The sequence below is a fragment of the Chiloscyllium plagiosum genome, chromosome 17, assembly GCF_004010195.1.
Source record: "Chiloscyllium plagiosum isolate BGI_BamShark_2017 chromosome 17, ASM401019v2, whole genome shotgun sequence".
Lineage (NCBI taxonomy): Eukaryota > Metazoa > Chordata > Chondrichthyes > Orectolobiformes > Hemiscylliidae > Chiloscyllium > Chiloscyllium plagiosum.
The window spans coordinates 72,048,295-72,065,086 of record NC_057726.1 but is presented as its reverse complement, the minus strand read 5'-3'; the positions used below and the strand labels follow the sequence as shown (position 1 = coordinate 72,065,086).

The 16,792-nt window shown below is 44.3% G+C and overlaps 1 protein-coding gene across 10 annotated transcripts in view; it reads right to left on the bottom strand.

Annotated features, from left to right (window-relative positions):
- dnaaf1 (dynein axonemal assembly factor 1) overlaps positions 1-16,792 on the bottom strand; it is a 131,954-nt gene that overhangs the window by 53,604 nt on the left and 61,558 nt on the right. For all 10 annotated transcript variants that reach the window (XM_043707396.1, XM_043707397.1, XM_043707394.1 and 7 more), the window contains 4 exons: positions 9,166-9,257; positions 7,382-7,603; positions 5,587-5,753; positions 873-994 (listed from right to left, as the gene is read on the bottom strand). In XM_043707396.1, the coding sequence (XP_043563331.1) occupies positions 873-994; positions 5,587-5,753; positions 7,382-7,603; positions 9,166-9,257 (603 nt within the window). The remainder of the gene's footprint in view (positions 1-872; positions 995-5,586; positions 5,754-7,381; positions 7,604-9,165; positions 9,258-16,792) is intronic.

Sequence of the window (16,792 nt, the reverse complement as noted above, 5' to 3'; positions counted from 1 at the left end):
CACGTCTGGGGGGAAATTGCGGTCTTTGGAGAAGGAGGCCATCTGGGTTGTTCGGTATTGGAATTGGTCCTCCTGGGAGCAGATGCGGCGGAGGCGAAGGAATTGGGAATATGGGATGGTGTTTTTACAGGGGGCAGGGTTGGAGGAGGTGTAATCTAGGTAGCTGTGGGAGTCAGTCGGTTTATAGTAAATGTCCGTGTTGAGTCAGTTGCCTGAGATAGAAATGGAGGGGTCTAGGAAGGGGAGGGAGGAGTCTGAGACGGTCCAGGTAAATTTGATGTTGGGGTGGATGAACTGTTCAACCTCCTTGTGGGAGCATGAGGTAGCGCCGATATAGTCATCGATGTAGCGGAGGACAAGGTGGGGGGTGGTGCCAGAGTAGCTGCGGAAGATGGGCTTATGACCGAAACATTGATTCTCCTGCTCCTTGGATGCTGCCTGACCTGCTGCGCTTTTCCAGCAACACATTTTTCATCTCTGATCTCCAGCATCTGCAGTCCTCCCTTTCTCCTAGTTATGATTAAACTTTGTATAATACTGGTTTGGCTCACAAATTGGAGGATTGTTCTAGGCACCACACTTTAGAAATAAAAAGTCAAAGAGAGTGCGGAAAAGATTCACCAGAACAGTGCCAGAAACGAGGATAGATCAGTAAAGCTGGTGTTCTTAAAGAAGGTTGAGAAGAGATTTGATAGAAGTATTTAAACATAAGGGATCTGTGCTACAGCTATTTATGACTCAGTCCTGATTACAATTATATAGCTATGGGGTCCTCATTAACCTGACCTATGTTCATTCTTTTGATCCTCCTGCTAACTCTTGCAGTGAATACACACGGCTTTAGCTAACTCAAGTGCCTTTCAGACATCTACCTGTCTTTCGGAAAGACTGGTCTGTCATCCAGGTAGGTCAGATGATGCAGGCGCACAGTCACTACTTTCCTGTAGTTTGAGATTTTCTTAATGACTTCATTGCCCATAAGGTTCAGCACATGCTGTAGAAAACAGAATGAATAACAAGATTTAAAGAGGAGCCTGGCAACACATCAGCCTGCACAACATCTCATTACTTGTAGCACACGTGAAATGGATGGAAACATTGTAGCTAGGGAACATAATCAGCAGGCAGAGTTTTTAGCGAGGTCATTAAATAAACATTATATAACAAATCTTCTAGCATCTCTTCGGACACACAATACCAAGTTATGAATGCGTTCAGTGTTTTGAAAGTGTTACAACACGGCAGTGAACTCTTCGGTTAATTAAACCAAACACTCAGAAAAACTCACTTTGCCTCGTAATCTGTTAAAATATGAGTGATAGAGAACTCCCAAATTCCACTATTTAAAGAAAATAATATCAATTTATTCTTTAACTCTAAAAGTGAATATTAAACAACAACTATCCACAAGTCTAGGCCCCCTTTCTCTTAACCGCTTATTGTCTGCCTCCAACTCTGTTACAATATGTTGTCCTATTAGACACTTATTAAAATTACATCGACTTAATTTCAAAACCACACAGCGGCTGTCATCTTTGGTGTCTGTCTTCTTCAGGCTGAAGATCTCCCTGAGCTGTTTTCTTTATTTTTATTGTGAATATGTTTCATATGAAAAGACACCTTTGATAGAGAGTGTTTCCTAATTTCTTGGGTCTCTCTTGATGGCAGTTGCTCTTTCTCCAATTTGCAAAATACCTGCATTTTTACATCCCTAACATTGAATCGTCTCATTGGTTCGATGTTGGCAGAACAATAAATTCAAACTCGATTGGGTTTTGGTATCCTGGGGCACAATTTAAACTGATTGACAATTCAAATTTAACCATCAACACAGCAACCAACTCAGGTAATTACACTTATTCCACAGCCAAATGTCACATATTTTCAATTTTCCAGTGCACTCTGAGACTGCCATCTAGTCACATAACAGGTGTTTGTGAGGTCTCAGTTCAGAACAGCATTCACTGTCGCTTAAAGGTACAGTACACACCTTCAACTTCATAACAAAGGTACATCTTTTGAACGTGGATGAACTTTTTGGTATAAGGCATGATAAATTAGACAACATGAAGCTGTAAAAGAGTCATATTTGACTTGTGACCTTAACTCTATTTCTCTATCCACAGATGCTGACAGATCGATCTGCTCAGCATTTCAATCAAAGTGCTCCTCTCCTTTCTTGTGCTCTGTCTTCACAGTGAGGCTATTATTCAGTCTCTCTTTTTTAATTCCTCCAGTTTTTCTTTCTTCTCTGCCAACCTCTTGAGTTTTCCAAATTCCTTGTATCTATATTCTCTCTCTCTCTGTCTCCCTCCTCCAGTGTGTTAAAGGAGGAAAGCAATGTGGTTAATCCGGGAGAGATGATATGTCCCACATTTTGTGGTCAAAGATGTACAGAATGCAGTTGCCTTCTCTTCCTGTCTAGTCTATCTTGTTTTCTAACCTTTAGCCATCACATCAGTTTATTTCTTGTTCCATGTCCAGTTGATCAATAACTCCAGCATTTGCTGATTCACAATGGCTCTAACTTTGGCAAATTTAAAAATTCGTATTCTGTAGTATGAATCATTCCATGATCTAGTCACTAGCCATCTCAGTAACCTGCTCTAGCTCTCTGAGATTACTGAGAGAGAGAGAGATTCAGAGAGAGAGAGAGAGAGAGAGAGAGATTCGGAGAGATTCGGAGAGATTCGGAGAGATTCGGAGAGATTCGGAGAGATTCGGAGAGATTCGGAGAGATTCGGAGAGATTCGGAGAGATTCGGAGAGATTCGGAGAGATTCGGAGAGATTCGGAGAGATTCGGAGAGATTCGGAGAGATTCGGAGAGATTCGGAGAGATTCGGAGAGATTCGGAGAGATTCGGAGAGATTCGGAGAGATTCGGAGAGATTCGGAGAGATTCGGAGAGATTCGGAGAGATTCGGAGAGATTCGGAGAGATTCGGAGAGATTCGGAGAGATTCGGAGAGATTCGGAGAGATTCGGAGAGATTCGGAGAGATTCGGAGAGATTCGGAGAGATTCGGAGAGATTCGGAGAGATTCGGAGAGATTCGGAGAGATTCGGAGAGATTCGGAGAGATTCAGAGAGATTCAGAGAGATTCAGAGAGATTCAGAGAGATTCAGAGAGAGAGATAGAGATAGAGATAGAGAGAGATAGATAGATAGAGAGATAGAGAGAGAGTCTCAGAAACAGGAGAAGCATCAGGGTCCATCAGTTCTTTCCGTGTCCCTGCCTGCATCTCACATCTCAACAAGATCACTTCTGGTTCATCTAAGCTCTGACTGGTACAGACCTAACCTGTCCATACTTTCCTCATCAAATAAGTTTCATACCTTCCCAAAACTCCAAAAGTATTTACCTTCTTTCTTCGGTAAGACCAAAAGAATGTGATCTCATCAATGCCCTGTATAAATGCAGCAAAACCTTTACATTCCATTCCCTTACAATAAATACAAAATTCCATTTGTTATCCTAATCATTTATGTAAGTGCATACTAACTTTTTGTGACTTATGTACCAGCATATGGTACATATTAACACAGGCTCCAGGCCTGTGCGTAGACAATACCAGGAGCTCAAGGCCTGCACAAAGACACTGCTACAGGCTCCAGGATCATGTACCAGTCTGCATGTACACACTGGTGCATGCACCAGGACTGATGTATACACTGGATCATGCACCAGGTCTGCATGTACACACTGGATCATGTACCAGGCCTGCATGTACACACTGCTGCAGGCACCAGATCTTCACATACATACCAGTGTAGGCTCCAGGTCTGCACCTATCTACAGTCACAGGCTCAAGCTTTGCATGTACACATGTTCAAAAGGAAATTAGATAAATACTTGGAAAGGCAAAAATGGATCGTGATAGGGCTGACTGCATCTCTCCTAGAAATAATACGTACAGATCTTCTGTGCTGCACAGAATCGTGCGTGTAGGCATAGGCTTTAGGTCTACATACACATACCAGATTCAATCAGACCTTTTGTTCATCCCTCTCACTTTTCGCTTCCTTCTGTCATTACTTTTTGCTAAACTTTCCTGTGTAGACAGACTTCAATATTAATTACTGATTGAATATCTTGCTACATGATTTTGTTACTTTTTTTAATCTGTTCAGAAATCTGCTAAAATGCTGTTTGGTCTACTTGTGGTATTTTCCATCTTAAAACAGAACATTTGCTACAAGGAGACACAAAGTCAAATCTTTTTATCTTGCACAAATTGGACTGACAGCAAACTTGGCAAGGGAACACCAAGTATGAGAAGGTGCTGACTGATTGGACCAGGATTGGCATGGAGATGCAACAGAAACTGTTAATTGTCAATCGTAGTTCGCTGGTGAATAATAAAAAAAAGTACTCAGACCAAGCAGGTTGACTCTGAATGGTCAGAGTTTTGCGACGGGTGATACAGCAGGGATCGAAAGTCATCATGATCCTTTCCTCAATGAAAAAGGTGCATTGTACATAGACCAATTCCATTTGCCTTCACCAATCAAATCTCATTGCAAGACTGACTAATAATCTTAAATTGGTTTCTGATGTAGTTCTTGGTACAGTTGGGATTATTTAGTAAATGCTATCCAATAGTAGAAACACATTTAATGTTGAACATGGAAGCTGATTTATAGCAAACAGTCTAATGACATTCTGAACACAGGAGCTGATGTGTCATGACAGTCCAAATATGGGAGCTTGGGACGTACAGGACACAGTGACAGACAAACACAGGTGGTGGTGGTGTATAGGGAACAGCTCTTTGACAGTCTCATCATAGGTCTGGCAGTTGTCCATTGGGAAAAGTCCAGTGAAACTCTGGACACATGAATTGGTGACATGTAGAGAACAGCCCAGCGATAATCTGAACCCAGGAACTGGTGATGTGTACAGCAAAAGTCTGAAAATGCCCATGTGAAATTAAACATTGAGTAAGTGAAAATTCTAAAGTGGATCACCCTTGCCGCGCACACTTTCAGTTCAGGGAAGAATATCTAGGGGCGGCACGGTGACTCCATGGTTAGCACGGCTGCCTCACAATGCCAGGGATATAGTTTCAAATCCAGCCTTGGGCAACTGTCTGTATGGCGCTTACACATTCTTCACTTGTCTGCATGGGTTTCCTCTGGGTGCTCCGGTTTCATCCCACAGTCCAAAGATGTGCAGTTTAGGTGAATAGGCCAAGTTAAATTGCCCATGGTGTTCAGGGATGTGTGGATTAGGTGCATAAGGGGTCTGGGTGGGTTACTCTTCGGAGGGTCGGTGTGGACTTGCTGGGCCTAATGGCCTGTTTCCATACAGTAGGGATTCTATGATAATTTAATATTAACAGGATGATTTAAATTAGACTTGAGATCCTTTACTGAAAGGGTTCTCACATATCGTACCATCCTGTCACCTAGAGGATACCAGCTCAGCATCAGTATTCTTCAGAATTTTAAAATGCTATTGAAAATTTAAATTCTGCGTTCAGCATGAATAAAACTCAATCCACATTGATGATGGTTGTGCTGCACATTGCATTGTTAAAGTACAAAGCATTTAACATTTACAGGACAAACAGATAAGCTTCACTTACCAAATCAGACATCGCCTCAAAGACAGTTATGATGTCAGGGTCGGTCAGCTTGTTGTGCGAAAGGTCAAGGACACTCAGGCTGGGGCACTCTTTCAGATGCTCAATGTCCTTCACTGTGGACAAGCGATTGTGAGCTAGCTGCAGTGTTTTGAGAGCTGGCAGGCAAGCTAAGAAGGCAAAAGGTTTGAATTAAGGAGACCGGTTACAATCATCCATGAAATACCACAGGGAAAGCAGTATCAGATGATATGCATCAATTTACTGATGACCAATTGCCCTCTCTAATATTAAAGTACAGTAGTCAACATTGTGGGTGGCACAGTGGTTAGCACTGCTGCCTCACAGCGCCAGAGACCCGGGTTCAATTCCCGCCTCAGGCAACTGTCTTTGTGGAGTTTGCACATTCTCCCAGTGTCTGCCTGGGTTTCCTCTGGGTGCTCCGGTTTCTTCCCACAGTCCAAAAATGTGCAGGTCAGGTGAATTGGCCATGCTAAATTGACCGTAGTGTTAGGTGAACAGTAAATGTAGGGGAATGGGTCTGGGTGGTTGCTCTTCGGAGGGTCGGTGTGGACTTGTTGGGCCAAAGGACCGGTTTCCACACTGTAAGTAATCTAATCTTAATCCCTGCCTGGGAAACAGATAAACTGGTTGCTATTCCTCTTGATATATGCAGAACTACAGCAACAAAATGCACTTCTAAACATAGAAAAGCTTTCCAATTTTGCAAGTTAGAAGCTTAGCCAAAGGGAATTTAAAACAAGGGGCCACGGCCTCAGGATATAGTATTGATTACTTAGGACTGCGATGAGGAGACACTTCTTCACTCAAAGGGTAGTGGATCTTTGAAACAGTCAAATCCATAAAGTTGTCTATTCTCCATTTTTAAAAAGTTGACAAAGACAGATTTTGGAATAACAGTCTGTGGAGAGTGCATAGGAAAGTGGAATTCAGGTAGCTGGAGGATTTGTATGGTCCACTCCTACTTTTTGTTTTTAATATTCTTTTGTAAAATGATGAAAGGGAGAGAGTCAAATGGAAATCTTTGGTAAGGAACAAGATAGAGTGAATTAGTAAATGACTGAGTATGTGTGAGAGAGAAAGAGAGTAAATGTGTGAAACGGACACAGTTCACTCATTGTCTTTAACTGAATATTTAAGGCTGGGAGAGAAGCTACGTGTGATCAGCTGAGCTAAAAAATTACAAAAAGGAAATACAAATTGCTTCCTATGTGATTAGTGTAAGGTTTATTCAGGTGCTCACATTTCACTCATTCCTTATATTCCACTCCCCACTGCATGCGCCTTTAATCATCCTCCTTGACATTACCACCATGCACTCCTATCCCTGCCACTTCCTGTCTGGCACCAACTCTCCTGCTCACCTGCGAACACATCATGGCTTCTCTCTCCATCCCTGCCTGTTCCCAACCATGTGTACTTCAGCCTGTCCTCTGACCCATGCACAATGCCCACTTTCCTTATGCCTCTCCCAACAGAATGGACATCATTTGTCTTGCACTCCAACATAGTTTCCCTCCTATACAACTGAATACTGAGAAAAATAGTTTGGAAACTATTTTTACTTGCATTCTCACTTCCATCTCTCATTGTGATGGAAACTCTGCCACAAGTTACAGTGGGAATGACAATCACTTCCATTTAGTTTTTCTCCTCTGGTTTCAGAATGAGTCAGTCTGTGTGACAAGGAAAAGTGTGATAATAAGAAGTGAAAACCCACTTTATGTTATGAGCATTTCATGTTTATGGGGACAGAACAGTCAAGCCCTTTACTTACACAGATTTTCAATGCTTTTGATGTAGTTATTGCTCAGATTCAGGGAGTCCAGCTTCTGCAGTGGCTCCAGGTTCTCTATTTTATGAATGAGATTTTGATGCAGGAAGAGGCAACGCAGCTCGGTCTGAGCATCCAAGTTCTCAATCCGTAGCAATCCATTACTCTCCAGCCACAGACATCTCAGGCCAGTGTACTCCTCCAGATTCTCAATGCAGGAGAAGCCTACAATAGGCAGTACAGAAAAACAAGACGAGTGCTCATCAAACTCAAATCTAGTATGAGAAGTTAACATTGGATGCAGGTTAAAAGCTGAATTGCACACAGTGTAGCAATGGCCTCTGTCACACCTTAAACATGTAGTTAACCTCTAACTGTGTAAATTAAAATTTATTATTGCTGTTAAGCGAAAGAGAAATCTATCCTAAAATCTTCAGTTAGCTCAGGCATCTTCTGACCAGCTGTTCTTTCCTTGAATTACTAACTTTCTCCAGCCTCAATATTCAGAGTGAATGGAAAATAAATGAGTAGTTTACAAGCATCCAATGCCCTCCTAAATGAGGAGACTGAACCTGGTTCCATTAAGATTCAAAGTGTTGTATTCCAGATCCTAACTACTTGCCGTGCAAAAAAAGTTTGCATTTGCTTCTTTTGCAAAACTGTTCCATAGAACATAGAACAATACAGCACAGAACAGGCCCTTCGGCCCACGATGTTGTGCCGAACATTTGTCCTAGCTTAAGCACCCATCCATGTACCTATCCAATTGACGCTTAAAGGTTGCCAATGATTCTGACTCTGCCACTCCCACAGGCAGCGCATTCCATGCCCCCACCACTCTCTGGGTAAAGAACCTACCCCTGACATCCCCCCTATACCTTCCACCCTTCACCTTAAATATATGTCCGCTTGTAACACTCTGTTGTACCCGGGGAAAAAGTTTCTGACTGTCTACTCTATCTATTCCTCTGATCATCTTATAAACCTCTATTAAGTCACCCCTCATCCTTCGCCGTTCCAATGAGAAAAGGCCTAGCACTCTCAACCTATCCTCATACGACCTATTCTCCATTCCAGGCAACATCCTGGTAAATCTTCTCTGCACCCTCTCCAAAGCTTCCATATTTTTCCTAAAGTGAGTTCCCTCTCATACCCAATCTTTTCACGAGCAGGAATAGTTTTACCATATCTATTTTGTCCATATCTTGGAAAAAACTTCTAGAAAGTTTCCTCTTAACCTTTTCCTCTCCAAGGAACACAGTCCGATCTCTCCAATCCATCTTTGCAAGAAGGCTGGCAAAAGGGATTAGAACAGTCAGGTTAACTGGTTCTTTTTGACCTGCATTATGTGATGGGCTGAAGCCTCATTTTGTGCCGTAGATCTGACACTATAACTAACATTTCTGATCCTCAGCACCATTCTTATTACACCTCTTCCACATTCTCACCAATGCATTCATATCATTCCTGATATACAGTCTTTATGCAAAGTAAAAGCTAAATCAAGAACTATAAAGTTTCCTGATTGCAGGGGTTAGACATGCTATGACTGATACGAAATGAGGACAACATTGGCGAATTTCATCATTTGTGGGGTTTCTCAGAAACGTAACCCTCACAGATATGGAGGAATGACAGTATGATATTTTGATTACTTTTCACAGACTGTTTTGCATGATCCCTCAATTTGTTTCTGGGTCCAATCTCCAAGCTGTGCACACAAAGGAAACTCAAGGCTGTGAAGTTAGTAGCTAAGAATGTTTGGAAAAAATGAAAATTCCACTAACCTTTAAAGTGCAAATAGAGTGTGTCATTCAGGTAAGGTGTCTGGTAGAGCTTCTGCTCCTTACAGTGCTGTCGCAGGAACTGCTTTGTCATTCTGTCGAATTAAGGATAAAAATATTTCAGGTTCTCACCAAAGTCTTGATTCACAGGTCAAACAGGAAGGAGAGAATGTAACCAATGTCCCCTGCACGTTTTACTGTTGTGTGTAGCCTCTTCATGTTAAAATACAATATTTTAAATTTTTTGTGCATTGTGCTGGCGAGGAGAGAAAATGCTGATACCAGCAGGAATTACTTCTCACAGAAATGTTGGTGAAGCCATGACAGTAGAGTCTCTTTTGTATTGAGCAATTCATCAGAGTTGGCTTCATGTTTGAGGTTGGGAAGCATGGTGAGTACCACAAAGCAAGATTTAATATAGTGAAAGTTGAATGCAAACCGGAAAGATTTTGGTGCAAGTGTTCAGAGAAACAAATTGAGGGGTCATGCAAAACAGTCAGTGTAACTTAATCAAAATATTATACAGGGTAAAAACAATGACTGCAGATGCTGGAATCCAGAGTCTGGATTAGTGATGTTGGAAAAGCACAGCAGTTCAGGCAGCATCCGAGGAGCAGTAAAATCGACGTTTCGGGCAAAAGCCCTTCATCAGGAATGCAGGCAGAGTGCCTGAAGAGTGGAGAGATAAATGAGAGGAGGGTGGGGGTGCGGAGAAAGTAGCATAGAATACAATGGGTGAATGGGGGTGGGATGAAGGTGATAGGTGAGAGAGGAGGGTAGAGTGGATAGGTGGAAAAGAAGATAGGCAGGTAGGACAAGTCATGGGGACAGTGCTGAGCTGAAAGTTTGGAACTGGGGTGAGGTGGGGGAAGGGGAAATGAGGAAACTGGTGAAGTCCACATTGATGCCCTGGGGTTGAAGTGTTCCGAGGCAGAAGATGAGGCGTTCTTTCTCCAGGCTTCGGGTGGTGAGGGAGCGGCATTGAAGGAGGCCCAGGATCTCCATGTCCTCAGCAGAGTGGGAGGGGGAGTTGAAATGTTCAGCCATAGGGTGTGATTGATTGGTGCAGGTGTCCCAGAGATGTTCCCTAAAGCGCTCTGCAAGGAGGCGTCCAGTCTCCCCAATGTAGAGGAGACCGCATCGGGAGCAACGGATACAATAAATGATATTAGTGGATGTGCAGGTAAAACTTTGATGGATGTGGAAGGCTCCATTAGGGTCTTGGATGGAGGTGAGGGAGGGGGTGTGGGCGCAAGTTTTGCAATTCCTGTGGTGGCAGGACAGGAGGGTGGGTTGTAGGGGGGCGTGGACTTGACCAGGTAATCACAGAGGGAACGTTCTTTGCGGAAGGCGGAAAGGGGTGGGAAGGGAAATATATCCCTGGTGGTGGGATCAGTTTGGAGGTGGCGGAAATGTCGTCGGATGATTTGGTTTATGCGAAGGTTGGTAGGGTGGAAGGTGAGCACCAGGGGGGTTCTGTCCTTATTACGGTTGGAGGGATGGGGTCTGAGGGCGGAGGCACGGAATGTGGATGAGATGCGTTGGAGGGCATCTTTAACCACATGGGAAGGGAAATTGCAGTCTCTAAAGAAGGAGGCCATCTGGTGTGTTGTGTGGTGGAACTGGTCCTCCTGGGAGCAGATACGGCGGAGGAATTGGGAATACGGGACGGCATTTTGCAGGAGGTAGGGTGGGAAGAGTCATAATCCAGGTAGCTGTGGGAGTTGGTGGATTTGTAAAAAATGTCAGTGTCAAGTTGGTCATCATTAATGGAGATGGAGAGGTCCAGGAAGGGGAGGGAGGTGTCAGAGGTGGTCCAGGTACATTTAAGGTCAGGGTGGAATGTGTTGGTGAAGCTGATGAATTGCTCAACCTCCTTGCGGGAGCACGAGGTGGCGCCAATGCAGTCATCAATGTAGCGGAGGAAGAGGTGGGGAGTGGTGCCAGTGTAATTACGGAAGATGGACTGTTCTACGTAGCCAACAAAGAGACAGGCATAGCTGGGGCCCATACGGGTGCCCATGGCTACCCCTCTGGTATGGAAGAAGTGGGAGGATTCGAAGAAGAAATTGTTAAGGGTGAGGACCAGTTCGGCCAAATGAATGAGAGTGTCGGTGGAAGGGTACTGTTGGGGATGTCGGGAGAGGAAGACATGGAGGGCTTGGAGGCCCTGATCATGGCGGATGGAGGTGTAGAGGGACTGGATATCCATGGTGAAGATGAGGCGTTGAGGCCGGGGAAATGGAAGTCTTGGAGGAGTTGGAGGTGGTGTCTCGAACGTATGTGGGGAGTTCCTGGGCTAGGGGGGATAGGACAGTGTCAAGGTAGGTAGAAATAAGTTAAGTGGGGCAGGAGCATGCTGAGACAATGGGTCGGCCAGAGTGGTCAGGCTTGAGGATCTTGGGAAAGAGGTAGAACCGGGCAGTGTGGGGTTCCCAGGCTGTGAGGTTGGAAGCTGAGGATGGGAGATCTCCTGAGGTGATGAGGTTCTGTATGGTCTGAGAGATGATGGTTTGGTGATGGGGGGGTGGGGTCATGGTCGAGGGGGCGGTAGGAGGTGTCCTCGAGTTGTCATCTGGCTTCAGCGGTGTAGAGGTCAGTGCGCCAGACTACCACTGCACCTCCTTTATCTGCTGGCTTGATGGTGAGGTCGGAATTGGAGCACAGGGACTGGAGGGCAGCGTGTTGTGAGAGCGAGAGGTTGGAGTGAGGGAGGGGGGTAGACAGGTTGAGGCGGTTAATGTCCCGGCGGCAGTTGGAAATGAAGAGGTCGAGGGCAGGTAACAGGTCAGCACGGGGTGTCCAGGTGGATGGAGTGTGTTGGAGGCGGGCGAAGGGGTCCTTGGAAAGTGGGTGGGAGTCCGGATTGTGAAAGTAAGCTTGGAGGCGGAGGCAGCGGACTAAGTGTTCGACGTCACAGCATGTATTAAATTCATCGATGTGTGGGTAGAGGAGATGAAGGTGAGTCCTTTGCTGAGGACTGATTGTTCGCCCTCAGTGAGGGGGAGGTCTGGAGGAATGGTGAAAACTCAGCAGGGCTGGGAGCTGGGATCTGGTGTGGGTGTGGAGCTTGGAGTGGGGGCGGAGCCTGTAACTGAAGTGGGTGTGGTGGTGGGGGGAATGGGGTAGAGTCATGAGCAGGGGTGGTGTTCCCTCAGGGTTCTGGGGAGCAGGGATGGTGACAGTGGGATCTTGGGGGGCATGTCAGCAGAATGCCGGTGAGTGGCATCGGTGGGGGCGGAAGTGGTGGCAAACACAGCAGTATGGGGGGGGGGCGGAAGTTACTGAGTTTGTGACATCAGCAATGATGTGAGGAGTGGAAGTGATGTCATGTGTGGTGCATGAGGAATTGTGAGGGGCGGAAGTGGCTGTGGAAGCGGCCGTGATGGGGGCGGAAGTGACATCATTAATCAGCGTGGGGATGGTGGCTGCACCAGCCACATGGCTTCCTCCACCCTCCTCTCTGACCTATCACCTTCATCCCCATCCCCACCCCCATTCACCTATTCTATGCTACTTTTACTGCACCCCCACCCTCCTCTCATTTATCTCTCCACCCTTCAGGCACTCTGCCTGTATTCCTGATGAAGGGCTTTTGCCCGAAACGTCGATTTTACTGCTCCTCGGATGCTGCCTGAACTGCTGTGCTTTTCCAGCACCACTAATCCAAAATATTATACAATCATTCCTACATATCCGTGAGGGTTCTGTTCCTGAGAAACCCCACAAATGATGAAATTTGTGATATGGAGCTCGGTAAAAATAGGTTAAAAATCGCAGATATATAATTTTTGCCCACCAATGTTGATTTTTGTTGTTACTTATTTTTTGGCACAGTTAGGTGAATTCGCAATTTGCAATTTTTTGGATAGAGGATTTACTGTACCTTAAAACCAAAGAAAATAAAACATGTCCATTTATGTATGTGTCTTTCATAACCACAGATGTCTCAGAGCAATTCATAGGCACTGAAGTATTTTTGAAATGTAAGCATATAAACTAAGAACAGAAGTAAAGTTGGATATTTTTGGGGTAACTTTCATTGACGTAGAAAGGTGTGTCCCATTTCAACAAATTAGAGTTCACAATGATAGATTGGAAGAAGTCCTTTAGAATGTGAAAGAAATCTGAACAAGTCAGAGGTGGATTTCAATATAAGACAGCAAAATGTCATCAGATCATCAGGAATGGAAACAGTATTAAGCCTTCAGTCTGTTCGACCAGTCTTTCAAGAATATGGCTGATATAGAGACAGCAAAAAGCCGCAATCATATGTTTTGACTCCTTTGTAATTCAAAAATCTGTCTAATTCAGCCTTGAGTATATCAATGACTTACTCAAAAGATTTAGCCCACACTTTGATTTCTTTGAGAGGAGAAATTTCTACTCATCTCCACCTTAAATGAGAGATCTTATTTTTAAATACTGTACTTCCTAACTATATAATCATGCATGAAGGGAAATCTCATCTCAGCATCCAACCTGTTAGGTAAAAACAATGACTGCAGATGCTGGAAACCAGATTCTGGATCAGTGGTGCTGGAAGAACACAGCAATTCAGGCAGCATCCGATGAGCAGCAGCCCGAAACGTCGATTTTGCTGCTCGTTGGATGCTGCCTGAATTGCTGTGTTCTTCCAGCACCACTGATCCAGAATCCAACCTGTTAGGCCTCCTTAAAATCTGATATTTCAATAAGATCACCTCTCAATCACCGAAACCCCAATGAATATATGCCAATCTACTCAATCTTTCCTTGTGGGATTTTATCGTAGGATTTAGCCCGACAAACTTCTCTGAACTCAGAGTCATAAAGCAGAGCAAATGTTTCTATAGCCTATCGTATCTGTGCTGGTCATCAAACATCCATCTATTGTAACCCCATTTTCCAGCACTTCACCTGTACCCTTGTCTTGTATTGCATTTTGAGCATTTCATCGAAATAGTTCTTACATGTTTTGAGATTTCTTGCTTCTACCACCCTTTTTGGTAGCAAGTTCCAGATACCTGAAACCCTCTGCATGAAAAATATTTTCATCAAATCACCGGAAAATCTTTTTCTCCTTAAAACTGTGTGCTCTGGTTATTGGTCATTTTGCTAAGGCAAAAATGTTTAATTAGATTCCCCACAGTGTGGAAACAGACCCTTCAGCCCACGATGGTGTCTCCCTGTCTACCTTATAGAACATAGGACTGTACAGCACAGTACAGGCCTTACCGCCTACGATGTTGTGCCGAGCATTTATTTTAATCTAAGATCAACCTAAACAACCAATTTATTGCCCTCCATGTGTTTTTCCAACAGTTGCTTATATATCCCTGATCTCTGACTCTACCACCACCGCTGGCAGTGCATTCCACGCACCCACCACTCTCTGCGTAAAGAACATACCTCTGCTATCTCCCCCATACCTTCCTCCAATCACCTTATAATTATGACCCCTCGTGACAGCCATTTCTGCCCTGGGGAAAAGTCTCTGGCCACCTACTCTATCTCTGCGTATCATTACATTGTACACTTCTATCTTCTCTCCAGTGTGAAAAGCTCTAGTTCACTCAACCTCTCTTCATAAGACATGCCCTCCAATCCAGGCAGAATCTTGGTAAATCTGTTGTGGTTCTGTTCGCCGAGCTGGGAATTTGTGTTGCAGACGTTTCGTCCCCTGTCTAGGTGACATCCTCAGTGCTTGGGAGCCTCCTGTGAAGCGCTTCTGTGAGGTTTCCTCCGGCATTTATTGTGGTTTGTCTCTGCCACTTCCCGTTGTCAGTTCCAGCTGTCCGCTGCAGTGGCTGGTATATTGGGTAGTGTTTTGTGCAGTCCTTGCATGGGACTTTGTACACTATGTTGGTTTTGCTCATGCTGGGTATCGGGTCCTTTGTCCTGGTGAGTTGTTGTCTGAGAGTGGCTGTTGGTATGTGTGCTTGATGCATCAAGACACTCTTCAAAAGGACCACAACACACTGCAGTACACCAGAACTGCAAAAAGATGAAGAACACCACCTCTACAATGTATTCGCCAAAAACAGATACCCCCGCAAATTCATCAACAGATGCCTAAGGGAAAGACAATGGAATGAGGACATGCCACAACCCAAAGGACTAGCCACGTTACCATACATCAAGAACATTTCTGAACTGACAGCCAGACTACTACGACCACTAGGACTCATAACAGCACACAAACCAACAGCCACTCTCGGACAACAACTCACCAGAACGAAGGACCCGATACCTAGCATGAGCAAGACGAATGTAGTGTACAAAATACCATGCAAGGACTGCACTAAACATTACATAGGACAAACAGGAAGACAGCTAATGATCCGTATCCATGAACACCAACTAGCCACGAAACGACATGACCAGCTATCCTTAGTAGCCACACACGCAGATGACAAGCAACATGAGTTCGACTGGGACAACACTACTATTATAGGCCAAGTCAAACAGAGAACAGCCAGGGAATTCCTACAGCCACGGTACTCATCCACAAACACATCGACCTGGACCCAATATACCGGCCACTGCAGCGGACAGCTGGAACTGACAACCGGACGTGGCAGAGACAAACCACTATAAATGCCGGAGGAAACATCACAGAAGCGCTTCACAGGAGGCTCCCCAGTACTGAGGATGTCACCTAGACAGGGGACGAAACATCTGCAACACAAATTCCCAGCTCGACCAACAGAACCACAACAACGAGCACCCGAGCTACAAATCTTCTCACAAACCTTGGTAAATCTCCTCTGCACCATCACTAAAGGATCTACATCCCTCCTATAATGAGACTACCAGAACTGGATACATAATTACAAGTCTGGTCTAACCAGGGTTTTATAGAGCTGCAGCTACGCCCTCAGACCTCTGTACATCTCTGCTCCAAGGAAAACAACCCCAGCCTATCAAGTCTCTCTTTACTTTAGCCCAGGCAACATCCTGGGTTAATCTCTTCTGCACCCTCTCCAGTAATCACATCCTTTCTTTAGAGTGGCGACCAGAACGGCACACAGTACACATGCTGTGACCTAACTAATATACAGCTCCATTTTCATCCCCTTACTTTTGTATTCATTGTCTTGACTAATAAATGCAAGAATCCCATACACCATCTTGACCACCTTCCCTCCCTGTCCTTCAACACCAAGGTCCCCTGATCCTCTGTACTTCCTCGTATTCTTGTTTCGCCAGCAAATTTGGGTAGAATACGCTCTAAGTCATTAATGTAAATTGTAAATAATTGAAGATTTCTAGTCCCTGGGCACTCCACTAAAGTCTAACATCCTCAAAATAATATTTATCCCAACTTTGTTTCCTGGTAGTTAGCCAATCCTTATCTATGCTTATACATCAATGCTATCAGTATGAGCTTTTACCTCTTAATTTAAGTTTTGATGTACTACTTATATCTTTCTTTTTGGAAATCCAAATACACTAAATCTATTGGCACTCCTTTATCCACTTTGTTTGTTCCATCTTAAAGCACCTTATTAAATTTGTCAAACACAATTTCTTTTCCACGAAACTATGTTGACTCTGCCTGAAAGATTTTGTAAATGTTCTGCTGCCGCTTCGTTAATAATGTAGTCTAGATTTTGACTGGTCAACAATTTCCTCATTTTTGATTACA